General features: G+C 49.0%; 6 protein-coding genes and 2 non-coding genes across 8 annotated transcripts; 4 read left to right on the top strand and 4 right to left on the bottom strand.

Moving 5' to 3' along the window:
- Positions 1-2,101: 2,101 nt before the first annotated feature.
- BCR38DRAFT_438537 (uncharacterized protein) lies at positions 2,102-2,508 on the top strand (the record flags this gene model as incomplete). The annotated part of the gene is made up of 2 exons (XM_040860588.1): positions 2,102-2,242; positions 2,282-2,508. Coding segments are annotated over 2 exons (300 nt in total), but the record flags the coding sequence as incomplete, so codon positions are not given.
- Positions 2,509-4,562: 2,054 nt separating this feature from the next.
- On the top strand, positions 4,563-5,739 carry BCR38DRAFT_346736 (fructose-bisphosphate aldolase, class II; the record flags this gene model as incomplete). The annotated part of the gene is made up of 2 exons (XM_040856273.1): positions 4,563-5,149; positions 5,229-5,739. The coding sequence occupies 2 exons, from the start codon at positions 4,563-4,565 to the stop codon at positions 5,737-5,739; spliced, it is 1,098 nt and encodes a 365-aa protein (XP_040714288.1).
- An 845-nt stretch (positions 5,740-6,584) lies between these two features.
- BCR38DRAFT_346851 (uncharacterized protein) lies at positions 6,585-8,588 on the bottom strand (the record flags this gene model as incomplete). Its single annotated transcript, XM_040856285.1, has 2 exons — positions 6,585-7,838; positions 7,872-8,588. The coding sequence occupies 2 exons, from the start codon at positions 8,586-8,588 to the stop codon at positions 6,585-6,587; spliced, it is 1,971 nt and encodes a 656-aa protein (XP_040714287.1).
- Positions 8,589-12,092: 3,504 nt separating this feature from the next.
- BCR38DRAFT_395379 (amino acid permease) lies at positions 12,093-14,046 on the top strand. Its single transcript, XM_040857633.1, has 2 exons — positions 12,093-12,986; positions 13,150-14,046. The coding sequence occupies exons 1-2, from the start codon at positions 12,179-12,181 to the stop codon at positions 14,004-14,006; spliced, it is 1,665 nt and encodes a 554-aa protein (XP_040714286.1). The 5' UTR covers positions 12,093-12,178; the 3' UTR covers positions 14,007-14,046.
- Positions 14,047-15,929: 1,883 nt separating this feature from the next.
- BCR38DRAFT_518039 (uncharacterized protein) lies at positions 15,930-17,063 on the bottom strand (the record flags this gene model as incomplete). Its single annotated transcript, XM_040865127.1, has 3 exons — positions 15,930-15,976; positions 16,021-16,806; positions 16,886-17,063. 3 exons carry the CDS (start codon positions 17,061-17,063, stop codon positions 15,930-15,932), a joined length of 1,011 nt encoding a protein of 336 aa, XP_040714285.1.
- Positions 17,064-18,789: 1,726 nt separating this feature from the next.
- BCR38DRAFT_t216 lies at positions 18,790-18,892 on the bottom strand. Its single transcript has one exon. It is a non-coding gene; the product is annotated as a tRNA-Ile (tRNA).
- Positions 18,893-19,543: 651 nt separating this feature from the next.
- On the bottom strand, positions 19,544-19,646 carry BCR38DRAFT_t215. Its single transcript has one exon. It is a non-coding gene; the product is annotated as a tRNA-Thr (tRNA).
- A 3,454-nt stretch (positions 19,647-23,100) lies between these two features.
- Positions 23,101-24,173, top strand: BCR38DRAFT_347055 (zinc alcohol dehydrogenase; the record flags this gene model as incomplete). Its single annotated transcript, XM_040856305.1, has 2 exons — positions 23,101-23,682; positions 23,751-24,173. The coding sequence occupies 2 exons, from the start codon at positions 23,101-23,103 to the stop codon at positions 24,171-24,173; spliced, it is 1,005 nt and encodes a 334-aa protein (XP_040714284.1).
- Between the last annotated feature and the right edge of the window lie 2,677 nt (positions 24,174-26,850).

Here is a 26,850-nt window from a genome sequence, read left to right as displayed (position 1 = left end):
GGTCGTGCCCGTGTCTGTGCTCACGCTAAGTAGGTTCGTATCGTCCGCGAACCCTACGACTAAGAGTAGGGGGTGTTTCTCCGCTAGTTCCTCATATAGCGTCGAGATATATAGGATAAATAGTATCGGGGAGAGTGGCGACCCCTGGGGGACGCCAGCTCGTAGAGGGATCAGCTCTGACTCCTTACCGTCGAACCGGAGGCGTACTGTCCTATCCTCTACGAAGCTGTGTACCCATTCCTGAACCCACTCCGGGTAGCCCTTCCGGGCTAGTATAGAAATCAAACGCCTGTGGTTAACTGTGTCGAACGCCTCCTTAATATCAAGTTGTAGTAGTGTGGCGATCCCTCCGCGCCTCCAAGCTGTATAGGTTACGTCCTCGACTATGTCACGACCTGGGTTGCATCGCATTGGTATAGACCTCGATTAGGTGCTATCGACGAAGATTCTACTCTAAGGAGCGAAGGAAAGAAGATGACAACTTAGGTTTGAGGGAGCGCGACTAAGTCATCCACGCTTGGCGGGGCTCCTACAAGGGTTATGATTGGCTTCCCATCTGACACTGCCACGGCAGGTGTTCCAGCTGTAAGTCACCTGGTTGTAGTGAGTCTGCGAGGGTTGACCTTCACAGACTATACGTATCGCTAATTCGGCGGACCGGCCCTTTCGGTTACCCATTTGGCCGTTTGGTAGCAGACCGGCCGTCTCCGCGACGGTAGTGATACGCTGGCATATCACCGCCTCTATCACCTTCCCTATCGTACTAAGCAGCGCTATCGGTCGCCAGCCGCTAGGGGTCTGCTTTTGGGCTGTCGTTTTGTTCGGCATAGGGATAACGACTACCTTTGCCGAGCGGAGGCGCGCTTAATATATATATTTTCGCGTTATCCTATATAAAGGGATCCCCTAGCTCGTAGAATAGAAGTAGCCCTTACTCTAGGACATCGTAGTAAGACTATAAGGACACTCTATAGCGCGGAGAGTCCGGATGGCCGTCGTAGAAGACTAACTTCGATACCCCCCCTTCATCGTCCCTTAACTAGATTATTCCCTATACTATAATCGAAATATATAGCCGCCTATAGCTTTATAGGTTCACGAGATCCTCTCTATATCTCTCGTTCGTATAGCGGAAGACCTATTAGCTTAGAGAGTCCGGCGAATTCTAGACCGTATACTCGTCCGAGAAGAGTATCCGTATAAGCTACTAGATCTGTCAGATAGGGCACCTGGTTCCTAGGTTCAGAAATGATATGGCACTGGAGAAGACTATTGTCACTTGAAGTTCAGAAGGCGAAGGGACCCCCTTTTCTCAAAAGTAACACCAAAGTTACTGTCCACTTAGGGGTCAGATACCTGAACAATGTACCTCCGATATGTTCTAAAGAATCTATAAAAGACAGAGCAACGGGAGTTCGAGAGAACAGAGAACAATACACCTCATTCATATACAATCTTACGCACTTCTGACTACTCGATTGGACACACGTGATATTTGTCAGATAGGACACCTGGTTCCTAGGTTCAGAAATAATATGGCACTGGAGAAGACTAGTGTCACTTGAAGTTCAGACGGCGAAATGAACCCCTCTTCCCGAAAGTAACTCCAAAGTTACGGTCCACTTAGGGGTCAGACACCTGAACAATGCACCTCCGATATTTTCCGAAAGAATCCATAAAAGGCAGAGCAACGGGAGTTCGCGAGAATAGAACACAGAGAAGAATACACCTCATTCATATACAATCTTACGCACTGCTGACTACTCGATTGGACACACGTGATATTCGACAATATTCGACAAGATCTAGGCCGATGTACGGTGCTAGCGGCAGAATTGAAGGCGCTTCTTCGTATCTTCGGCTATTAAAATAATTCGCTTTACCGTACGCTTGTCACGCCGTGCTAGGGGTTGCAATCCTTGCCACTACGCCACCGTACCAGATGTCTTCACCAAAAGAGACCAATACCAAAGTCCCTGACTTTGATATCTGCAACCACTTATCAATCTGTTCAGACCAGTGTAGGTCAATCACGTGATAACCGTCACAACGCTATTTCTTTAGGTAGTACCGATATAGAACTAACTTAATAATATCTAGGTATACCGATATACCTATCTTACGTTTAAGCTCCGTATACGTTATTCTAAGATCCCGGCGGTATAAAACGACTATATGTCTCTTATCTCTAGCGCTTAACTTTCTAGGGGTACCGGTCCGCTTTATCGTAGCTATAGTTTTCGTTATTTTAGCGCGTCCGGCGATATTAGTAATAGTTTAGGGCCTTAACGTGCCGAACGCGTCTACTACCTCCTTCCGACTTATACTACTTGCCCTAGCGGCTACAATAGCGGCTCTAGCTTCTAGGCTGAGTTCGCAATTCGCGCCGCGATTACAGCTTATTTCTATAGCAAAAGCTCGAAAATCTATTATAAATTAGGATTATAATAGCTAGTTGAAATCAATAGCTGATATTGTTGTTATTTTGATTGCTAAATTGGGGTGTAGGGTGTCCGGAAACTTTTTCGTGATTAGTGTAGCTGCTTACGTTAACTGTATGATTTAATTGTATCAAAAACGACGGGTTCGACTTGTACCTACACAATTAAAGTCAATATTCTGGAATTTCGGACACCATTACCATTAAATTTATATCCTCGCACGAATAGCTCGCTTTGGTCCATTCTCGTGATAGTAACTGGCCTTCGCTGATGTCGGTAGGTTAATCCGTGGTTTGAGTTAGGAGGGGAATCGGCACTTCATATCAACCAATGGACTTGGGAGTGTGCATACGAATTAGCGGTTATTCTCTCTAAGCTGTGAGTTGTATTTAGCTTCTAGACAAAGGACACACAGAGTACCTAGGCCGAATTCTACCTTCCGCATTGTTCACGTAGCTAGGAGCTCAAGGTTTAGATGGGTAGAAGTTCGCAGGATTCGGCCTGGAGTTAACTTCTGGTATCAAAACCCGCGACGGCCTAAGCGCTTAGATCTGGCAATCTGGCTAGTGCTGCTGGGTAAGGGTTCTTGCCGATACCAGGATTGGATTAAATTGATCAAGATTTGGGACACTTTGCCACGAATTCTTGACAGGCATGTCTCGCGGAGGGTTTGTCAGTTCTCTACCCGGCGTGAAGTCCGAGGTTGTTCGGAAATGTGTCGGCGGGAAATTTCGAGTTTGACGTTCTGCCACTTCGATAGCACGCTTCTATTATCCCGAGGAAACTTGCATGGTTCTTTTCGGAGGTAGTCTTTATCAGTGTTGCCAAGCGGCGCGGAAAGTGTCTTGATGGTGGTGATGTCATGCTCTTAGGAATGGAGCAGGATCAGTTCAAGAACAGCAGAATCCTCGGTTCGCGATAGACATTCAGCATCACCTGTTATGGTCCGGCGCATACCATAACATGGGCTCATGCATGGCTTGTTCCTTCCGTATGTTTCCGTACCTGCAGGCTATCTAGACAGAGGTTGGCGGCCGCCACGGCAGGGCGACAATGGAGGGGTAAATTTTTGGGGCAGAAGCCATGTCGATTTTCAGTAATTTAAATACTTACTTCATGCCCGCAACCCCGCCATGGATAGAGACTCGACGTCTTTGTCCCATTTCACTCACCACTCAACACTCAGGAAAAACCGTTGGAAGAAGCGGCGCACCCAATTCCTTATCTTGTCTGGATAGCTGAACAGCTACACATATCTACTCTTATACACCTCACCGATTCGAGTGCGACCTTAAAACTCTGACGCCGTAATCGGGCCAATTCTGTAAGTGGGCAATTGTTCCTTCTGCTGTTTTTACCCCGCCATAGGCCAAGTCCGAAGCTGGACTCGAAATGCCCAACAGTGCAGCTGCAGACCACGGTGGCACTTTCCAATGAGAATAGGTCAGCGATGATTCGCTCTCGCCGAGGGGCGAGAACTCTAGAAGCCTCGTGCTTTCTGCGTTCTGCTCCTACTGCTACTGCGGTGAACCCTGTTTGGTGGACACATCTATGTGATGTGGAAGCTGGTCGTTTCTATATGCAGTTCCTTCCGCTGAATGATCTACTGGAGTAAGCAGACAGCTTGCAGTCCGAAACAGTTGGTTTTCGACTGCGAAAAGCTGCTTGTTGGATCCAAGTAAGGTAGCATTCGATGGGTGGAACTGTAAGTGGCAGCTGCTGTCCCAGAACCAAGGCAATCGCACGACGTCTTCAAGGTTTTCCAAGTCGATGGGGTGAGCTTTCACAAATTGTGGAAAGGCAACTGCTGTTGAGCGACCTTGAGTCGGCCTTACTCAGAGGACCCCACTAGTGATAGCATGTGCGCCCGCTCTTGTGTGCTGCTAGCTATCGATATGATGCTTCGGGATCCAGCGAAAACCCCTCGTCTCAAAGCTGATTTTAAAACCCCACCACTTACTAAGTAGATATAGGTCGAACTCTAGACATCTTTTGAACCTGAGCATCTTTACAAACACCCATTCTCAACTTCATACACGGTTTTATTTCTCCGCCATCACCTGCTAGTACACAACCAACTCGCTTTCGTCACCTCTCCTCCCCACTACCACAATCACAAACATGGGTGCCCAAGACGTTCTCAGCCGCAAGACGGGTGTCATCGTCGGTGATGATGTCCTCGCCTTGTTCACTTATGCTCGCGAGCATAAGTTTGCGATCCCCGCTATCAACTGCACTTCCTCGTCGACCGTCGTAGCATCCCTCGAGGCTGCGCGGGATTCCAAGTCTCCTATTGTCTTGCAGTTTTCCCAAGGTGGTGCCGCCTTCTTCGCCGGAAAAGGTGTTGACAACAAGGATCAATTTGCCTCAATCCAGGGTGCCGTCGCCGGTGCCCACTATGTCCGCGCCATTGCCCCCGCATACGGCGTTCCCGTTGTTCTTCACACTGACCACTGCGCCAAAAAGCTGCTTCCGTGGCTCGATGGCATGCTCGACGCCGATGAGAAGTACTTCAAGGAGCACAACGAGCCTCTCTTCAGCTCCCACATGATCGATCTGTCCGAAGAGCCCGTTGACTGGAACGTCGAGACCACCGCCAGGTACCTGAAGCGTGCCGCCCCCATGAAGCAATGGCTCGAGATGGAGATTGGCATCACCGGTGGCGAGGAGGACGGTGTCAACAATGAGGACGTTGACAATAACTCCCTGTAAGCCAACTGTTACTTCCTCGCCCCAAGCAAAATACCGTTTGTCGTATACTAACAACCTTAACCCCCTCCTTTCTAGCTACACTCAACCGGAAGACATTATGAACATCTACAAAACCCTCTCGCCCATCTCCCCCTACTTTTCCATCGCCGCCGGCTTTGGCAACGTCCACGGCGTGTACAAGCCTGGCAACGTGAAGCTCCACCCCGAACTTCTCGGCAAGCACCAGGCATACGTCAAGGAGCAGCTCACCGCTGCCGGTCAAAAGAACGTTGGAGACAAGCCCGTCTATTTCGTCTTCCATGGAGGCTCTGGTTCCGCCAAGCAAGAGTACCTGGACGCCATCAACCATGGTGTCGTTAAGGTCAATATGGACACCGACATGCAGTTTGCCTATTGCAGCGGTATCCGAGACTACATGGTCACCAAGAAGGAGTACGTCAGCACGGCCGTTGGCAACCCCGATGGGGAGGATAAGCCCAACAAGAAGTACTTCGATCCCCGTGTCTGGGTTCGTGAGGGAGAGAAGACCATGACTACTCGTGTTAAGGAGGCCCTGGCCGACTTCAACACTGCTGGTACCTTGTAAAGTCGAAGTATAACACTTTCCCCACTCATCGTCCGCCAAACCAGATGACTACGCCCCAGCCTCAGATAGGCAATTGGTTGTTTATAGTTTAACAACAAGGCAGTCATGAATGAAGATAAATATACCAATTCAAAAAACCTGCCTCTCCAGTTGTAAATACGTACTGCTGCTTTATGCAAGCATTGCAGATCGCAACATGCTTCATTTCTCAACTATCCCACATCCTACATTGTCTACCACTTTCTCAAATGCCTATGAGTACAATACCTACTACATAATTTAGGTGTGCAAGCACTGAAGCTTCTCTAACTCTTGTCTCCTAACAAAGACCGTGTCCTAGCTGATGGTGCTTTTCAATAATGCCTGTCTAGACCAACATGAAATGTGAAAAACAATGTCCGTAACGCCGGCTCTGTGCTATAAAGTTGACCATGAATTTCTCAGAATTGGAAGTTTGGTTCGAATAGGCCGCCACTCGAGCTAGATGACGGTTGGAGTCTTGCCTCCCTACCTTCTGGCGGCTTTGGAGATAGGAAGCTCGTCTGATATGATGACTGACTCCCAGTCTCGAGATCCCTTGCTAAATAGCCAGGGTGGACGTCTCCCATGTACTCAACCCACACGTCATTCAGCACGCGCTTAATCCACCGCCAACCCCTCATCCACAATTCTGTAATGGACCACCACCAGTTGCGTCCCGTTTCTTTGATGTGCTGTGCAAATGCAGACTCCTCGTACCAAGTCTCATTCCAATCACCTTGCTTCAAACAGTTGTCATCGCTCTGATCTTTCCGTTGCAGGCTGCTGACGACGGCACCCAGGACCTGGTATAGATTGGAACCTTCCTAGGATTCCGTCGTCGTAGATGCCGGGCTCTGGTCACGCTCCAGCTCATAGAACAACAGGTACACCTCACGCTGCATGTTGAGCACCTCGTTCGTCTTGGCCTCCTTGATTTTCTCGTCGCTGATTCGCCACCAGCGTTCGCCGCTGGACTTTTTTCTTTTCGACTTGGAGCTGATTGGTTTGAGTACCGGGGCTACAGGAATACCATTCGTAATCCCGTTTGTTTGCTTAGAGGCAGGACTGCCCGGCCGACTGTGTCTGGCCGAATGAGAAATTTTCGAGATAGTCGACTTCGCCGAGGCGGCGACAGACCGCAGGCTAATAGCATCCGGGTCACGTTCGCGTTCTCGCGGGGCCGACGTGGGGATGGCGCGTGAAGAGGAAAGGCCATTGAGAGTCGAAGAGCGATGGAACCCGTCTGTGAGATGTGTAGGCAGATTTTCGGCGGACTGGTTCAAAGAGCTGGCCACAGAAGTAATGGAGAACAGGTCGGGCGTCGACACGGCAGGGCTCGCATCGTCCGCTTTGCGCATGGGATGAACCGGGGGGGTAGCTATCTGTGGCGTTCCGTTTGGACTTGGCTGAGCCGACTTAACAAAGGCGCCTGATTGTTGGAAGGCGTTGTGCGTCGAGAAAGGACACGTGATGTTTTGTCGACGAAACGATTCGTAATGACCGCTGTGGTGGCTGCCTTTATGCGTCACGGTGCCAAGCAACTTATACTTCTTTTGCTGGAGCAACCCGCCTAGGGCTAAACGTTCCGGGAAAGCCACCTTGGCTGAGTTCTTGGTGGACATGTGGCTGGAGTCGTAGATGGACCGAGACAGGTGGATGGCCATGATCTTGGGGAAGCTGGTCAGGCGAGTATGTCTCGCGATCCTGCGCTTCGGGGCGTACCGCATGTCTGGTAGCACGACGTCGTCAGGAATGCGCTCGGGGTCTGTGTCAATTACGTGCTGCAGCTTCGCAATGGCTTCTTGAGTTGTGGCTTTGAAGCTTTCTGAGTTAGAGCGGGCCAGCTCGGCCTCGAGTACTTGTCTTGCGTGGAGGAGACGGCACTTCTCACACTTGAAGTCGTCGACGTACTCGGTCTTGAACATGCCGTCGATGCAGGCGTTGAGTGTCGTCGAGCTCGCCTGTGGAACGTTTAATGTCAAGGTACAGAACTTGTTCTCCGTTGGTCTCGGCTTGAAGCCACATGTCTGACACTCGATCTGGCTCTCGAACTTGCCCTCCAGCGGGAAGCCATACTCCTCTTCGTCCAGTCCAAATTTGGACGCATCGACCGTTTCGGCTGGGATCTGGGCTGTGGTCTGGGGGATGCTGGCAACTGTATCCTGTGATTCCTCGCTCTGATCTTGACCGACAGCTAGTCCGGCCAGTCTTTGCTCCACAGCAGTACTATCTATTTCGGCCAAGCTGCTGGGGGTTGCCTTAAAGATGCCCTTCCTCCTTGCGTTTTGTCTTGCTCTCTGGCCGGCATGGTATTCGTCGCACAGCCTCTCTGCGACGACCTGGAGGAACTCCTGAGCGTCTTGCTGTTGGCGGCTGATGCGCTGCCTAAACGCAACCTCGAGCACCTTGACGAATGTTGTTGCCGATATGGTCTTCTTGTAGATGGGCCGTTCGTTGAGAGCATCCAGCATATCCTTCAACCCCTGGGTGACAATACCGTCCTGCAAGCCCTTTATCTTCCAATCGGGCGTGTTTTTTCGGATGGGATGAGGCACGATCTCTTCGTAGACGGATTGATCGTCCATTCTTCGTCGATGGGTCTCGCGGATGAGGTAGACGCGGAGATCGGTCAGGCCGGCGAGGGCTTGCAGCACCGAGTTTATGAAGCAATCATTGGCCGGATTTGTCAAGCCGACGACGCCGCGCTTGCGAATTGGGTTGGGGTCGCTGTCGATGAAGTACGTCGGCGCAAACACATAGACCAGTGTTATGGCCGCGAGAGAGGCGCCCGCCGCATAGGTCGCTATTGTAAGCGGCTTTTCCGGCATGATGCCAGATTTGCTACAGCTGTTTTTGGATGAGGATAAATGTAAATTGTGGGAGCTGTAGAGGCGAAGGGGTTGGTTTCACAGCGGCGGCCACGAGACTGGCGCTGATTAACATATCTGCATCTCGGCAACAAAGACTTTTGCTACCAGGAGTTGAGGCGATGGCGCAAGGATCGTGGGTGGGTTGTTAATTGCGAAAGCGGAAAAGCGAGTATGGGAGAAAACGCGGCAAGGATGTTGGTTTTGGGGGCCGGTCAAATGGCGCGAACGGTGGATAGGGAGTTGCTGTTCATAGTGTAAAAGTTCTTGACGCGGATTTTGGCGGTCAGAGGCAAAGCAATTAGAACGCTTCAAGGTCAATTCGAAGAACGATGCAATATGCACGAAGCGCAGTGCAGCCTTGGAACATGCAACAGAAAATATGGAATACTTCGTCAGTAGTTGAAACTGAACGACGGCAACATTATCTGTCCTATGCGACAAGTCCTGGCAAGGTACTAGCTTAAATGGCTGGTGTCAATCCTATCTTCGGCATAAGGTTGCGTCAGGGACAGAACTGCTTAACAGCGTTTGCCATAAACAAAAAAACCTCCGAGCTTGCCGTCCAACGGCGCTCAACTTAGTTCTGGGCGTTCATGCAACTGGACCACCAAAAGGTCGGCTACAATTGATCCGAATGCACGTCGTTGGAAACACAGTCACGTCATTAGATAGCGGGGCAATTGAGGGACAACAGCAACTTCGAATCAAAGGAAAATAATTACTTCGTAGGTTGGCAGCAATGGACTGCAACTGTTTGCCTCTTAACTACAATCAACCCACCTGCCAATAAAGTTATTAATGCCAGTATATGTATATAGTGGATATCAATCCTATCGTCAAAGATGGAATGGTATCTCACCACTCGGTGCTCTGATCCTCATTGTCGGTCCAACTACAGCAGCCGACTGCTAGGGTGATCTAACATACTCACGACGTACAGAGTAACACGAGACCAGATCGCTTTGGCGTCAAATTCCACAGCCAGCAGAAGGCTTTCCCAATCGTTTCGACACCACAGCCAAATATTATATATATATTAAATACGCCGTAGGTGTTAACCCTCGGTACCTCTACAAGTACTCCCTTAAGGGGCTATAGATGATATAGCGGGCCCTTAAGCCGCGTCGGGCGGTTATACAGGTAAACTTGTAGCCAAACGACTACTAAACCTCCTGTCCCTCCCTAAGTCTGTGCTACAACCCCTGCCTGAACTACCGATAAGTGTGGTAATGTGGCACTTAAATTCGTCCTCAGGGGTGGGATGCTGCTGATGTGCAGAAGATGCTCGACTATTTTTTTTGTCGCGACAAGTCGTAGTATCTGCTAATTGGGGTTCTCGTCGAGCGTATACATCTCAACCATACGCTCAAGTGGATAGACCGTAACGTGGTCTAGACGCTCGCAAGAATCGCGGCGAGAGGGCGTGCTGCGCGCCTTCTATCGTGAGGGGACGGGTTCGCCGACGAGCGTTATCGGATAGGCGAGGTCCGATAAGGGGTCGGATTAACGATTCGAATTCTGGACCGGCGCCAAATATTAAGTCGGCACTGGAACTTGACATTTGCTGCGAGTGTGGATCGCAATGAGGATTTTGCGAGTCGTGCCCGTGATATCATCCTCTTAGTAGCATCGCCGGCCTCCGGGCGGCAAAAATATGCTATGTGTGAACGGACGACTTGTGTACGATTAAAAACTTTCGCCAGGGAGAAACTTTTAATCATATAATTATTATTATTATTATTATTAAATACGCCGTAGGCTCGAAGCCCCCGGTACCTCTACTAGTACTCCCGTATGTCAAACCGTGCCCTAATGGCTGGACTAAATACATACGCTGCGTCGTCGGTTCGTCATATAATTAATTCTATGCGCGAAACTTCAGCTTTTTCGCCGGGGTTGGGTACGATGTCTAATCATATGGTCGTGTTTCGGCTCGTTTTAATGTGGCATAGGCTAGTTGTGATGAGAGACATTGCCGAATTCTTGTGCTGAAAAGCCAAGCCCGTTTCAACGGACTTGTCTTGCCCAACGTGTACATGCAATATCATGCAGCCTGCACATTTTTTTATTTTCTAATATCTTGTCGTTCATGAACAGTGGTAGGAGCCACCTCTAATTCCGTACGTAGTTTACGCTGAAGTGCAGATACATTAGTAAGTATGCCTTGAATCCTCTACGAATTCTGCGTCTACTTGCTATCTTCAATAAGCTGCACTCTTATCAGGGGTAGTTGCTAGGTTAAAGTCCAACTATTTCTAAACACTGCCGCCCCCCTATTTGATACCGGGTATCTTGGTTACATCTCCAGTATTGAAGAATAGAAGCAGCTCAGTCTTTTGTCACTCAGATACTTCGTCGGGAGATGCACAACAATTTTCAAATCTATTCTCCCCACTGTGGACTCCTCTTACTGTTAAAAAGTTAGACCTGCGGTTCATTCGAGGTTTATGGTGGTCTATTGATTATGAAATCGCACCAAGGATGATGATACAGGCCTCAGAGACGTGTAGTTACTTACATACGTGCCAAAAACAAGAAATTCACAACAGCAATAGACATACGGAATATACCTGATTCTGTTCAAACATGTAGTGGGATTTTCATAGTGAACACGTGAATCCTGACAACAACCAGATTGTGCGGAAATTTACTTCATGGGCTCGGCATGGCTCAGAATAACCTAGATCCCTAGTCCGCCGAAGTTTGACCAACTCGATTTTGGTTCTGGAATCATCCTAAATACATTTCAATGCATTAGAGAAATCTCACCCTAGTATATCACAGAACGCGACCGCATTCTTGCGGACATCGACGCAGAGAAATGGATGGTGGCTCAGCGCAACAATATCACTTTAATGTACAAGTCTAGAATCGTGCATCATGGGACAATTACCGGTGTAAATATGACTTGAGGCTCATGCTTCTCTGCCTACAGATATTTGCGACATCATATAGATGTGTGTCGAGTTTGCTGCCTTGGTTAGTTCCAACCAAGAGGCGCAGCTTCAACCCAGATTCCGAGTCGACTTGCAGTGGTTAAATCCACAGGAGCCTGAAAGTGCGCTCATCGTACGCAGACACACTTATGGGAGTTATCGTTCCTATCACATAACTGTGTGGACCTTAACGAGACGAGGTTGGTTTTCAAATACACTGTTATTACGTTTAAACTCAATGCTCAGACCCTTTTGGGTTGGGCGTGGAGTGTAGCTGAATAATACTAGGCAACGAACAGAAAGATTAGGCTCAGAGTGTTCGTTACTAGTAACGCAGTTGCGATTTCTTCTCATTATCATCCGCAGCAAAACGAACAAGGAAGCTAACAGGGCTTTCAATGACTTATCTGCTTGTCTTGACATCAGCTAGTCGTTCCGGGTGCAGTTAGTCAGTGAGTTTACTAAAGACGCTATCACACCCCGCCCAACAACGCACTATTCCCCGCACGGCACTCTTCCCCTCTCCAAGATAGGGAACATATACAATTAGTTGCTCTCCTGGGAATTAATAAACTCTGTTCTCAGCTGCTTTATTATACAGCGCATACCAATATGGAGGACGCCGCCGAGTCGAAGCTGTACGCAACCCAATCCCAACATGACAGGAAAACACCAACTGTCGGAGGTCCTGAGAATAGAAATGATCTTATCAACGCCTCGGGTCATGTGCAAGAGCTATCCCGACAATTCAGTCTCTCCTCGCTCGCCGGTGTAGGGCTCGTAGTCGGAAACACATGGCCAGCAATTGGAGGCTCAATCCTCGTTGCCATATTCAATGGTGGCCCGCCTGGTGTGCTCTATGAGTTTCTCACCGTTTCCGTCTTCTACTTCACCGTCGCTGCTAGTATCGCCGAGCTCGCCAGCGCTATCCCCTCATCGGCCGGGGTTTATCACTGGGCTTCGGTGACGCCTGGGCAGAAATGGGGACGAATCGTTGGCTTCTTTGCCGGCTGGTGGAATTACTTGGCTTGGGTCCTTGGTGCGGCAAGCATGGCCTCCATCTTCGGCAATACTGTCGTCCAGATGTACGCATTGAATCACGCTGGATTCGAGGCAAATCCGTGGCACGTATTCATCGCTTACATCCTCGTAACGTGGTTATCATGTGCAACTGTGTGTTTGGCCAATCAGGCTATGCCCCGTCTCAACAACTTGGGTCTCTTTGCCATCCTGGGCGGTTTTCTCATCACCATTATTGTCGTGACCGTCATGCCTGGCCGTGGTGGTCGACCTGCACATGCAAGCAGTTCTTTCGTCTGGACTGAGTGGACGGCCGACATTGGATACCCGGACGGCTTCGTCTTCGTCACCGGTATGTTGAACGGCGCATTCAGCATCGGTCCGGTGGATGCCACGACCCGTACGTATCTTTGAGAGTCATTCCTTCCCCTTTCTGGTCTATCCCTGAAACAAAAGCTGCCTCATAGAACTGTCTAAGGTGTTCTTACTTGAGACATGACTGAGCACTCCCGAGTCAGCCCTTGGATATTCACAAGTGGTAAATACTAACTCTCGTGTTGCAGATCTGGCCGAGGAGATTGCCCTTCCGCACCGTAACGTCCCCATTGCCATTGCTATGCAAGTCAGCATCGGCTTTCTAATGGGGTTCTGCTACTTGATCGCCATAATGTACGCCATCAACGATTATGACGCTCTTTTCGAATCACCTTATCCCATCGCCGAGATATACCGTCAAGCAACTGGCTCTGTGGCCGGTGGCACTGGTCTGCTCGCTCTCGTCATGATCTGTATCGGCTTGACGGTGGTTGGGCTGTATATCACTTGCGGCCGCACCCTGTGGGCTCTCGCCCGCGATGGCGCTACCCCCTTCCCTGGCATACTCGGAAAAGTCCATGCAAAGTTAGATGTGCCGGTGTGGTCTACCATCAGTACAGCAGCACTCGTTACTGTCTTGGGTTGCATCTACGTGGGAAGCACCACGGCTTTCAATGCTTTCGTGGGAAGCTTCATCCTGCTATCCAGCAGTTCATTTCTGGCCGCCATTCTCCCGAATTTGCTCACAGGGCGGAGAAATGTCAAGTACGGACCGTTTCACCTTCGCGGCTGGATTGGATTTACTTTGAACGGTATCGCATGTGCCTATATGCTCGTGTGGTTCATCATCTACAGCTTCCCATACGCATTACCCACGGATGCTTCGAGCATGAACTACGCATGCTTGATCTGGGGTGGGCTTACGGCCTTGGCTGTACTATGGTGGGTGGTTGGGGCAGAAAAGGGGTACGAGGGGCCACAAACGACTGGTGGAATGTCTCTAGACGTGGAAGGTGTACGGCCATCATCGATTCAGGGGTTGTCAGAGGTGGTACCTGCGCAGCCACCACCACTACTTAGTTCCAGACCGACAACACTAGCCTAGCTTTCTTTCCTCACCATAATACACTTCATTTCTATTGTGTGTCCCTCAACAGGTGTTTGATGATTACTTAGTGTGAGGAACAGGAGTAAGCGCATGATTGCGTCCATGTTGAAACCTACGCTCTGAAGAGAGCAGGCTGGTGTAATAAATGCTAGTAGCATCAAATGTGCACATGCAGTGAAATTTAGCGAGTTTGGGTGCTTTGGTTTTACCATCTGTATCTTAGCAGGCAGTTGTAGGCAATATTGTATAAAACCATTGCGAGACTTGCGGATTGAAGTAGCATGGGGCTACCGTTAAGACAATCGACAGCGAAGTCACATGTTAACTACACGGGCACCTACCTAGGTATACAAGTCTCAAATGCAAACATTATTAGCGGTTTATTCCGTAAATTTGTTCATCTCAATGCTGAATAGTATAAGATGAAACTAGAGAATTAAAGTTATCCTCTCACGCTGTAGTCACCTAGTATAGTATATCTATCTATCTTGTTCTAAGGTACATGATACAACCTCAGAAATCTATAACAGTATCGCGATTATGACTCTTCTTAGCCCGTGCCCACTGATCTGAGTAATGCTATTATTATCGTGAGGTGATATAAATTAACTCATAAGAACTAAGATGATAATACCTCCTAGGTGTTGTCGGACCGCACCAGCTTTTGGCTCCTAACGGTTGTTTTTCCACTTCTGGCTACAACAGCCACTGTTATGCTTTAGACGTGATCATCAGTCTCAAACTTTGCAGCTAAGAGGCACATGTCTGTTCCTTATGGATACTTTCGCTCCTTTTAAGGAGAGTAGACAGAGACACGTCAAATTCCATGCTTGGTTATAGCTTACAATAAGTCCGATAGGTGCCTCTACCATAATGCTAGTAGACTTACAAAGCTAGTAATAGGGCCGCACAATAAATATGGTCGAGAACTTCGCCGTCGGCTTTTCTGGTGTGCTTAAGAATCCAGACTAGATAGTTATTGAGCTTCTTGTTGAGACGCTCGCCATAAAAAGTTCGGGTGTAGCCTACCAAGTCTGCAACGTTCTGGTGCTGCCACCTGTATCAGTACCAGCATCGTAGTCGCTATGACTTCTAATAATACTGCTTTTCAATCAATTTTTGCTTGTTTGAATGTCTAGGTTAGTCAGACCAAAAACTGTCGTTTAGCACTACGCAGTGACGATTCTAAGTTTTTCATTTCACCTTCACGCCCTCTGGCGACTCGGAATCATGTAATCTATCCACTCAAGAGGACTTTCTGAAGTTCGAGTACTACTTCGACCTTGTAAGTTACTAAGGCCAACATAGCATATGTTGGCGGCAGTGATGGAGGGAAGAAAGTAGTAAGCAGCAGTGGAAGGCATGACTCCGTCCGGAACATACGAGTATTAATTCCCAGTTCCGGTGGCCGCACATCCAGCTTCAGCGATTTCAGCATCAGGGAAAAGCCCATCACAGACCGGGGCGCGAAGAGCGACGAGTCATCGGATTCTGTGTAGCGAATCAACTGCTTAGCAACATAGTATGTTCAGCGATTGCGAATCGAACGCCATACTACAGAATTTTCATATCAGGATACGAAAGATATCACTATTAGTACCGAAACCTTGGTGAGCTACCTCTCCGGTCAAAGCCACGGACAGAGGCCTCCGCAATCGAACTCTGCTTACCGAACCCTCCCCCGATGAATTTTCGTCACCATGGCTTTCTCACAGACGGTAAGGCGTGTTAAAGTTACCGGTCCAAGTGTTTGTGAAAATTTGTAAATAAGTCCAAATTACATGTCGGTTGAAGGCGTAGAAAAATATTATAGTGAGAATGAAGGTGCGTCGAACCTTTCATCTCAGCATTGGAGATTATATCCATATAAACACTCAGTAGATATATTGGTCATATAGCGAGAAACAAGTCAGTGCCTTCCTAATTCTTATTAACATAAGCCCCTCCCAGGCCCACGGAGTCTACCCCTGAAGTTCAGATATAGGTTTCATGTGTTGTGTGTCCGACGTACTATTGTCTAATCCACCAGTACTTTGAGGCGACATCCCTGATAGTGACGAAATTGCTTTGGTGTTACCATCCGCCTCTTTGTTTGACAACTCCGAAATCTCTTTGCCAGAATGTAATTCATCGCCTGGCAGCTCAGACTTATGTGCAGTGTCAGCATGGAGTTCAGGCTTATCCCTGTAGAAGACTGTATCGTAGTCGGTGGTTTTGCGATCCTCACGCGGATTAGGTGGCTCGTTACTTGCTGAAAGTTGGGCTGGAGTACTGGGCTGTGCTTGCTGGTGCGGATCCAGTTCAGGAGCGGTGGTTTTCTTGCGTCGCAGCTTTATAGCCAAGTAAGCAAGTACACCAGTGAGGAGAGCGCCTGAGGTTGCACCTAGGCCCGCACCGGCTTTCGCTCCTGTGGATAGTTGATGCGAAGAAGATGCACTTGATGGTGGCGTCATAGGTGATATCACAGTACCTGTGGGAGCTGGAGTTGATCCGGAAGACCACGCGGATATCGAGGTCGGAATGGCTGTGGGGTCAAACGAGATTGTACCACCGGCTGTAGGAGGTAGGCTGCCAACCAAGTCGAAGCTGGATTTGCCGTTGGGGTTGTTGATCAACGCCTTCGAAGCTGTACACTGACAGTTCTCCTTCTTTATCTCGATCAAGTCTGGATGCTTGGCACATCCTGACCAAATGGATACGTCGGCACCATCGCAACGTGCCATGGCAACCCATTGCTGGTCGGGATACTCGAACCTCGTGACGCATTTCGACGAGGTGAAGGTTGCATCAGTGCATCCTGCGACGTATGTCACCACCGCTATTGTAGTTGAGATTTGGGTGGACTGGAAGGATAGCACACAGGGGTGTAGACTGACTTTCATTGTCCCAGCAGACGGCGCTTGAGAGACAGAAGTCTCCTTCATAACAACAAGGTTGTGGACCAGAAATATCGGCATTACCGCAGGGAATGAAGCGGGGGTCCGCCACTTGACCCTTGGCAAAGAAGCAAGTGCCTTTGGAAAGAAACAAATCGTTTTTGCTTCCGTTGCTCATGGTTGTTGTTCATCCGCTGGATATAATTAATTCACGAAGTGGATGAAAGGAGGCAATTCGCCAAACTGGAATATTGACGGAAGATCGATTGGAATACGGGCAGCAACTTTTCATAAGACGCACAAGGGCATATGTTCAAGATGTCAGAAATTTAAGCGTAGGCGACTTCACTTGGTATGTTACAGCAAGCCGTCTGACGTCCCAGTGGCGTCGCCTGTTTGCATTACATGCGTGGGTTCACATAGGCTTACTCTCGAGGATCTCAACCAATGATGTTATCCAAGAGTTTGAGATGGCGGGTTGTATGTGTAGTATCTGCTTTCTGCATTCATCGTACGCATTTGCGTGTTCAAGACCTATTCCGAAGTCACCGCCACCCTCGCGGGTCCGAATCACAACCAGTGGTTGTACATGAGTCATTATGAACGTGCGAGATCCATTTCTATTGGCAGTATCAAGGGTAATGATGCTGTGTTTCCCAACCTAGCATAATACAATCTGTCTATGACTGCGAAGTCGATGGATCCTTTGTGTGAGCGTAGTCGAACAACAAGGCGGTCGAAGGTGCTGGGAGTTTCAGCTGACGGCATCACCCAACAATTTCAGTTGCGTCGCTGTGGATCTGCCAGAGTAGGTGTTGGAAATACAGGCAAGAGGGTTGTATTGATGACGATGATGGGACTAACGTAACCCACCCATAAGCGGGCCACACCCCTTAGCGGGCCACCCATTTCGGCTCTGTCGAATTGGCTCAACTTAACAACAAGGTTTATCTTATTTAATTGTTTATATTGGGGCTGTATTAGTTGAAGATCGGCTTCTTTGGATTTACGAGGCATGTTGTGGGAGGGAAGAAAAGTGCAAGCTAAGTTAAAAGGTTGAAATATTTGAAAAAGTGCGAAAGTGACTTGTGTGCGAAAATGACTTGTGGATCACGTTAACTTACGTTAAAAAGTTCAAATATTTAAAAAAAAGTATAAAAGTAATTTATATACGAAAATAACTCATAGATTATATTAAGCTAAGTTAAAAAGTTAAAATTTTAGAAAAAGTACGAAAGTAAATAAATAAATAATAAAAAAATATTAAATACGCCGTAGGTGTTAACCCTCGGTACCTCTACAAGTACTCCCTTAAGGGGCTATAGATGATATAGCGGGCCCTTAAGCCGCGTCGGGCGGTTATACAGGTAAACTTGTAGCCAAATGACTACTAAACCTCCTGTCCCTCCCTAAGTCTGTGCTACAACCCCTGCCTGAACTACCGATAAGTGTGGTAATGTGGCACTTAAATTCGTCCTCAGGGGTGGGATGCTGCTGATGTGCAGAAGATGCTCGACTATTTTTTTGTCGCGACAAGTCGTAGTATCTGCTAATTGGGGTTCTCGTCGAGCGTATACATCTCAACCATACGCTCAAGTGGATAGACCGTAACGTGGTCAGACGCTCGCAAGAATCGCGGCGAGAGGGCGTGCTGCGCGCCTTCTATCGTGAGGGGACGGGTTCGCCGACGAGCGTTATCGGAAAGGCGAGGTCCGATAAGGGGTCGGATTAACGATTCGAATTCTGGACCGGCTGTCGAGTTATATTCCGCCGACGTAGTGCTTGACGGTCGACTGGCTAGGATGCTCGTAATCCTAAACTGCACCAATCTCCCTATTATCGCTAGGTAGGCGAAGTCAACAAGGTGGGCAGCGCGCCGTAAGGGTTGACTAAACCCCCTTGTGTGTCAGCTGCGGGATTCGAACCCGCGACTCGTCACCGACCCAAGTGGGCGAGGCTCAAATCGGGACTTATCTACCAGCGAAGTGACCAACTATACCAGCCGACAATAAATAATATTAAATACGCCGTAGGTGTTAACCCTCGGTACCTCTACAAGTACTCCCTTAAGGGGCTATAGATGATATAGCGGGCCCTTAAGCCGCGGCGGGCGGTTATACAGGTAAACTTGTAGCCAAACGACTACTAAACCTCCTGTCCCTCCCTAAGTCTGTGCTACAACCCCTGCCTGAACTACCGATAAGTGTGGTAATGTGGCACTTAAATTCGTCCTCAGGGGTGGGATGCTGCCGATGTGCAGAAGATGCTCGACTATTTTTTGTCGCGACAAGTCGTAGTATCTGCTAATTGGGGTTCTCGTCGAGCGTATACATCTCAACCATATGCTCAAGTGGATAGACCGTAACGTGGTCTAGACGCTCGCAAGAATCGCGGCGAGAGGGCGTGCTGCGCGCCTTCTATCGTGAGGGGACGGGTTCGCCGACGAGCGTTATCGGATAGGCGAGGTCCGATAAGGGGTCGGATTAACGATTCGAATTCTGGACCGGCTATCGAGTTATATTCCGCCGACGTAGTGCTTGACGGTCGACTGGCTAGGATGCTCGTAATCCTAAACTGCACCAATCTCCCTATTATCGCTAGGTAGGCGAAGTCAACAAGGTGGGCGCGCGCCGTAAGGGTTGACTAAACCCCCTTGTGTGTCAGCTGCGGGATTCGAACCCGCGACTCGTCACCGACCCAAGTGGGCGAGGCTCAAATCGGGACTTATCTACCAGCGAAGTGACCAACTACACCAGCTGACAGTACGAAAGTAACTTATATACGAAAATAACTTATAGATTACGTTAAGTTTAACTTAACGTCTTTTAAATTAGATAAAGGAGCCTACTTTAGGGAAAAGTGCGCGGCTCGCTTAGGTGCGCGACTCGCTAGTGAATCACGTGACCGGTTTGGAGGATTAATTTAATTGACATATGAAGTCAGGTGTCTAACGTACCCCACAAGCAAGTTGGCCACACAAGCAAGTTGGCCACTTTTTCTTGGCACCGTCCGAACAACCTTTTAATTAACATCTTTACACATACCAAGACGGGATCGAATTGGAAAGAAAGCAACATGATTCTAGCGTGTCAGGCGCTTCAATCGAAACCCGAATTAAGCATCCGACGCGCTGCCCAACTCTACAATGTCCCTCGTACAACTCTAGCTAACCGAAAACGCGGACTACTATCTCGACGCGATACTCGACAATCTAGTCATAAGCTTACGGAATCAGAAGAGTTAGCGGTCATACAATATATACTTGACCTAGATTCGCGATCATTTCCTCCCCGGCTCCATGGTGTTGAAGCTATGGCTAACCGACTGCTCCGTGACCGTGGCGCTGGACGCGTCGGCGTCAACTGGGCCTCGAACTTCGTACGACGACAACCAGACCTTCGGACGCGTTTTAATCGAAGAATCGACTACCAACGAGCCTATTGCGAAGATCCTGACACGTATCGCGCGTGGTTTACGCTCGTACGAAATACAATTGCGAAATATGGTATCCAAGAGGCGGATATCTATAACTTTGACGAGACAGGGTTCGCGATGGGCTTAATTATCCGAGGCGTCTACCCTATGCCAGATCAGGACCGGAAAAATAGGACTATCAGCTTTCTTATTTAAGATAGGAGCCTTCGGTGTGTACTCGCCGTTATGCCGCTGTGGAGAGGCCCCCGAGACGGCAGAGCACGTAATCCTCTTTTGCGGCCTGCTGGAAGAATCGAGAGAGCGCCTACGGGCCACTATCGCACCATGGCCGCTGCATACACGTAGAGACCTGGCAACGGCGACGGGGAAACCAGTAGTCAGCGGGACTATCACAAGGTGGCTACTCAGGACTGGCCGGATAGCGTTTAGGCCCGGATAATATCGATCTTCTCAGGGGGACTTTGTTAGTAGGGTGAGAACTAACATAGTATTGTGGTGGACGTAACGCAGTCGCTAATAGAGCGAACCTACGTAGCAGCGTATGTATTTAGTCCAGCCATTAGGGCACGGTTTGACATACGGGAGCACTTGTAGAGGTACCGGGGGCTTCGAGCCTACGGCGTATTTAATAATAATAATAATATTATTTTTTAGTTTAGTTAAGTTATTGAAGTTATTCATACGGTGCCAAGAAAAAGTGGCCAACTTGCTTGTGGGGTACGTTAGTGGTATTCTTCGGTGTAGCTTGTTATCATGGAGATTAACCCTCATGACCACAAATACCACCATGGTGGGTCACACTACATGAATAGTTCGTACGCCACTGTTGATGTCATATCGGCGAGCAAAGTGGGTGTAGGCGGTGCCTTCCAATTAACCCTCAAAAAAGGGTCGAACCAACCCAACCACACCCATCACCATCACTAGCCTCTGGTGGGTGTCCACGTGTGGATATTTGGTGTGTGTTAACAGAGAATATTTTCTAGGATGAATCTGACACAAGCTTCGTCTAGCTTATATCTCCGCGAAAACAATCGGCTGCGTTGGTCGATTCAGCGGATTGAATTTAATTGAGGCCCACACACATGGCTGGCAGCTGGGTAGAGATCTGTCACGGCCCGATGGCGCAAGTTCGTCCGTTTTGGGGGGTAACTGCGCAATGTGGCATTGACTCTAGTCGTTCAAGCTTACAGTTTAGGAAAGCTTAATGACATCGGGATATAATTTTGATGGGTCTATACCTTGAGGCGATCCCGGCGTGTTTGAACATGTTGGAGAGTGGGCGCGATTGCGTCCTCTCGAAACTTGAAACCGAGGCCCTTCGCAATGGCAACCACCGGAACAGCATCACTATAGTTGCGCGGCTAGGCATTATTGGTCTGCTGCGGCAAATAAAAGGTAGAGGCCGCAGAGATCCCAGTCCAACTCGTCCATGGAAAAGAAGGGGACGTTCAACGGTGCCGGTTGAAGGATTTTTATACGCATCATCAGTATCTAGTACCATCTAACATTTTTTTGATTCTTTAGACTGCAATTCATCTTTGATGCTTGCCTTCAAGGTATTTGGTGCTTCCTATTGCCTATCATCTTTAGTATAACTAACAGCACCGCCTCTGCCACCTCTTCACGAAATTTCACTACCAACAAGATGAAGTTACTCGCTATCGTCACCGTCTTTACAGCTGCTGCAGTTACCGCCCCTTAAGATGTCCTCGACATCAGTTGAAAATACGTATTTAAGGCTCGTCCATGGCTAACTTGGGTAGGACTAAAAAAGAAGTGATGACCTCACCGATTTGGTTGCCCGGCTCCCCCTCCTCGGAATGGTGCCAGCTCAGAATGGCAACAACGCAAATATGGGAAACACCAAGCCATAAAGGCAATACTGCCAAGTTACCAACGACGCGAACGGCGCCAACATTCGTGAAAACCATAAATAATTCGTCGCCACAATCGTCATGCCGACTCTATTATTTGTGGGGCTTCTGAAGATGATATCCTTGGGCTCAAACCTCGACAGCGGCTAAGGAGTCAAAGCGGACCAGAGAGTGAAAGGGCACTGAAAAGGGATTGGTACTAGAGCCAGCCGTGGCCCAACACCATGTAATCAAAAGTAGAAGTTCGTCCTTACAGCTCATTCCTACAACTGTGAAATAAGAGCCTGAAGATTTGAATTTAGTTCACACTGACCGAGTGCTATGGTTTTGGACTCCTTTGGATTGGTGCAAGCGGCGAGTAGTAAAGCACGGTAATCATACTAATTATGGTGTGGACCTATGGAAAAAATCGCTGCAGTGACCTTTGTTGGCACCTTATGCCCATGCTAATGCATGTTGTCTTGAGAGTGCAATTGGATAGGTGTTGAGTGATCGAGGCTTGGATCAAGATAGCCACCGACACCGCCACATGAATTCTTGAAACATCAAGATACTCGTTGTGCTCATCCTGAGACACGGTGTAAACCAAACCACCGTCGACTCCATCCATATTCGTATATGTTCCCTGCATCGAGCAGGCAATCAACTAAAGGTTCATCTGGACTCGGCGAGCCACTACTAGAAGACAAGTGAAATTATTTCTGGATGCTCGGTAAGGCAACGAAGTTCTGTGGTTAGGCCTTGTTTCAGGTCGGTAGTTTGGCAGGGCACGCCGATCCCCTGGAACGTGGAAGTCAAATCGGTTTCCGGCCTAGATCTCACAGCTCGGTTTCTTGGCACTTCATACACTTTACTCATCTTTCTCAAACAATGGCAGACATTCCCAAGATTATGCGCGCCTGGATGGTGGTGCAGAATGGCGAGCCCAAAGACGCGCTCGAGCTGAAAGCCGATTGGCCGACTCCAGCATTGCCTGTTATGGGCTCCAACCTCTTGGTCAAGGTGTCGCACGCCGGCCTGAACCCAGCAGACATTCATTTCATGGCCCATCTCCCGTCGTGGCTCCCTTTCCGTCGAAATGCGATTCCTGGACTCGACTTCGTCGGTGAGATCGTGCAGACCGGTCCGTTGGCGCCGCCCGAGATGACGGTGGGTACTGAGGTCTGCGGCTCTCTCGGTGTCAGACAGGTTGCCTTCGGCGCCGGCTCGCTAGCCGAGTACGTCCTCGTGCCGTCCGACCTGGTGGCGGTCAAGCCGGCCACTCTGCCACTAGCGGCCGCCGTTGGCTTGGGTACTGCTGGTCAAACAGCCGCACTCATCATGCGCCAGGCCAAAGTACAGAAAGGCGCGCGCGTTCTCATTAACGGGGCTAGCGGTGGGGTCGGCTCTATCTTGATTCAGATTGCTAAGGCTAAGGGAGCTACCGTCGTTGCCATTTGCTCAAATGCTAGCGACGCCCATGTTCGTAGATTAGGCGCCGACGAGGTAGGTTCTATTCTTGTTGCAAGCTTCAGGCTTTGCTTTTACATCTTGGTTCTGACAGTTTGTCACAGGTAATTGACTACAAAGTCCACCAAGATCTTTATGATTTCATAGCCAAAACATTCAAAGAATCCCAGTTGGACTTGATCATCGACTGCATGGGCGACGATGCCCTGTTTACCAAGTCACCGCCCTACCTGAAGCCTGATGGGAAGTTCATCAGCATCGTTGGAGGTCGAACCCAAGGCATCTACCCCTTTTTGAAGAACAAGTTTCTGCCTGTATTTCTCGGGAGGACACCTCGCAGCTACAGCATTCTTGGCTTGGCCCCGGCTGGGACGTATGCCCGCGAGGTGGCCCAGTGGATTAACGACGGTCTTGTCAAAGAGGTGCCTGTGGACTCAGAGTTTAGGTTAGAAGAAGCTGTCGAGGCGTATGAAAAGCAGGCTACCAAGAGGGCCAAAGGAAAGATTGTGGTGGCCATCAAGTCGTAGCGGAACAAGGGACTGCCCCCTTTCCTTTCACTGCCAGAAAGTGCGAGGAATCGAGATGTTTGTTGTGACTGCAGTCAACGCACAGTCAACCGTGTTGGTTCTGTGTCGGAGTTTTCTGCTCTTTGAGCCGAGCCCGCAACTGGGTTTGGGCATATCCCGCTCCTCTGCATGTCCTTCTGCTGACCTGCAGCACTGGGGGCAGCAAGGTCCCACTCCCCAATTAGAAGCTATGAACTATGAAAAGTGTGGCGCTTATAATTTATCTCACACAGGACCGTTTCGCAGACAACTGCCTGTCAACCCGCCCTGCTACGTGCTGTCTTGTGTCGTTCATTGTATCTGTTTTCAGCCGCATATGTCGATCTTTGTGGCTCGACAGAAAGGTGGCACCAATTCTGCGGTCCTAAGTCTCATGCTTGTATTGTGCGCTGTCACGTTATTGTGTTGAATGTTTCGGATGGTTCTCAAGCCTTCCGGCATGAAGCTGCGGTGATTGCTTCCATGAGCGCTTACAGTCACTCACTCTTCACGCCATGCTTCGCTGGCCGCGTCAAAGGGGCATTCATTAACGACGCCATCCACGCCATATATAATGTCTGGACACGAGGTTTAATTGGTTTCGCAACGGCTATGTGTTGATCTGGTCGAGTTCGATGTCCAAGGCGAGTTTAGACCTGACCATGGAGACGATCCTCGCTTCTATAGTATCGCGAACTTGGATGCCGTATCTTCAACTGAGACAGTTGATTTGATGCCGTCAGAACACTCCAATGAGGATGATGAATATACTACACAGAGACACCTGCTCACGCCTCCAACACCGTCAGACTTTTCACATTCTCCTTCCATTCGGCCAACGTCCCGGTCCAACTCAATGGCCTACTCGTGCTATAGGGCTAGATTAGTCTCTCCATCTTCCAGAACCTTCAGTTTAATGGATAATTGACACCACAGACCTGGACGAAGCTCTTGATCATCCAGCGCCTCCAGCACAAAAATGTCACTACACTGACATAAAGTCCAGAAACGACAGACCTTGCGGACGGCTACGAGACTCAAATGTGGTGGTTGTGAACGACCAGCCTCCCACCAAGACATCGCACAGAGGTTAATGTAGTGGCACTGTAGACACGTGCAGAAACCTATGTTCACCAGGCAGCTGATGGAGTTGGGCTATTTTCTCCCTCATTCGTTCCACCTCATGTTTTAACAGTGTACTGGCGGCCAATTTTAATTGGGAACTCATTATGAGGTGTCCGTTTGCCAGCGATGATTCTATCCAGGTGGCACTCCAGTTTCTCAAAGATGAACTCGACCTGTGGAAGGAACATACAAGTGCTGGGAGGTACTTAAAACCCGATTTTGTGACCTATTCTGATAGTCAATACGGTGTCGATAATTGCAATGACAGAGCTTCCGTCGCTTTCATTACAGGTAGCTTCCTGTTCCAGAAGGCACTTGCTGCGTCCTGATCAGCCTCTACTAGCAATCACGCCCCTCGTTCTCTTATTCAGTTCCTGTTCGACAATGAAATCCAGAACGTAGTGTTCTCGCACAGACGCCGGTGGTCATCTTACTTCTCATCTCAATTCCCCGGCGAGATGACACTATATGTGTAACGACTTTGGTGTGTAATGGTAGACAAGTGTAGATGTCTCTACATTTCCAAAGTATTATCAGATCATCTTATATATGGAAATAGGGGTTCTTATCACCATCAGTGACCTCTCACTGGAGCATATCAATGGAAACACCGTCGTCCTCAAAAAGTATTTCTAAGAATTAAACCTACAATAGAAAATATTATTATTATTAAATACGCCGTAGGCTCGAAGCCCCCGGTACCTCTACTAGTACTCCCGTATGTCAAACCGTGCCTAATGGCTGGACTAAATACATACGGCTGCGTCGTCGGTTCGCCCTATTGGCGACTGCGTTGCGTTCACTACCATACTACGTTGGTTCTCAACCTACCAACAAAGTCCCCCCTGAGAAGATCGATGCTATCTGGGCCTTGAAGCTGTCCGACCCGTCCCTAGCAGCCACCTTACAATAGTCCCACTAACTACTGGTTCTCCTGTTGCCGTTGCGAGGTCTCTGCGAGAGTATAGTGGCCGTGGTGCGATAGCGGCCCGTAATCGTTCCCTCGGTCCTTCCAACAGCCCGCAAAAGAGGATTACGTGCTCTGCCGTCTCAGGGGCGTCGTGTTACGAACCGTTGGCCCTGAACCAACATTACAGGCCCGTCGGCAGGCCAGGTGGATACAGACGCTAGGATCACGGGACCCCGCATCGGAGGAAGGAAAGGACCGATAGGTTATGTGACCTACAGGGGTGGATATGTTGGACAACCAACATATCCAAGTGGGGATCAGTGAAGGAGAGATGGGTATTGTAACGGGGTAAGGCCGGACATCAGGGAAATAGGTTACGGGGCTAGGGGAAAGTTTATTTTCTCTTCTTTAAGAGGCACAGAGGCAGAGTAGGACACGAGTCCCTCATCTTCACGCATCATCATCCTCATCTTCATATCATCATCTCCTTCTTATCTATATCTTCACCTTCGCTTTTCAGTCAGTTATTTAGTTATTTTAGTTATTCAGCTTATCTTTACGTTCGAGATCCTATTATCACGATACGAGTCTCAGAGGCACATCCGACCAACTCGCGCACCAGAC

This window comes from Pseudomassariella vexata (genome assembly GCF_002105095.1).
Source record: "Pseudomassariella vexata strain CBS 129021 chromosome Unknown BCR38scaffold_9, whole genome shotgun sequence".
NCBI classification, from domain to species: domain Eukaryota; kingdom Fungi; phylum Ascomycota; class Sordariomycetes; order Amphisphaeriales; family Pseudomassariaceae; genus Pseudomassariella; species Pseudomassariella vexata.
The sequence above is the reverse complement of the archived record's forward strand: the minus strand, read 5'-3'. Positions and strand labels throughout refer to the sequence as shown.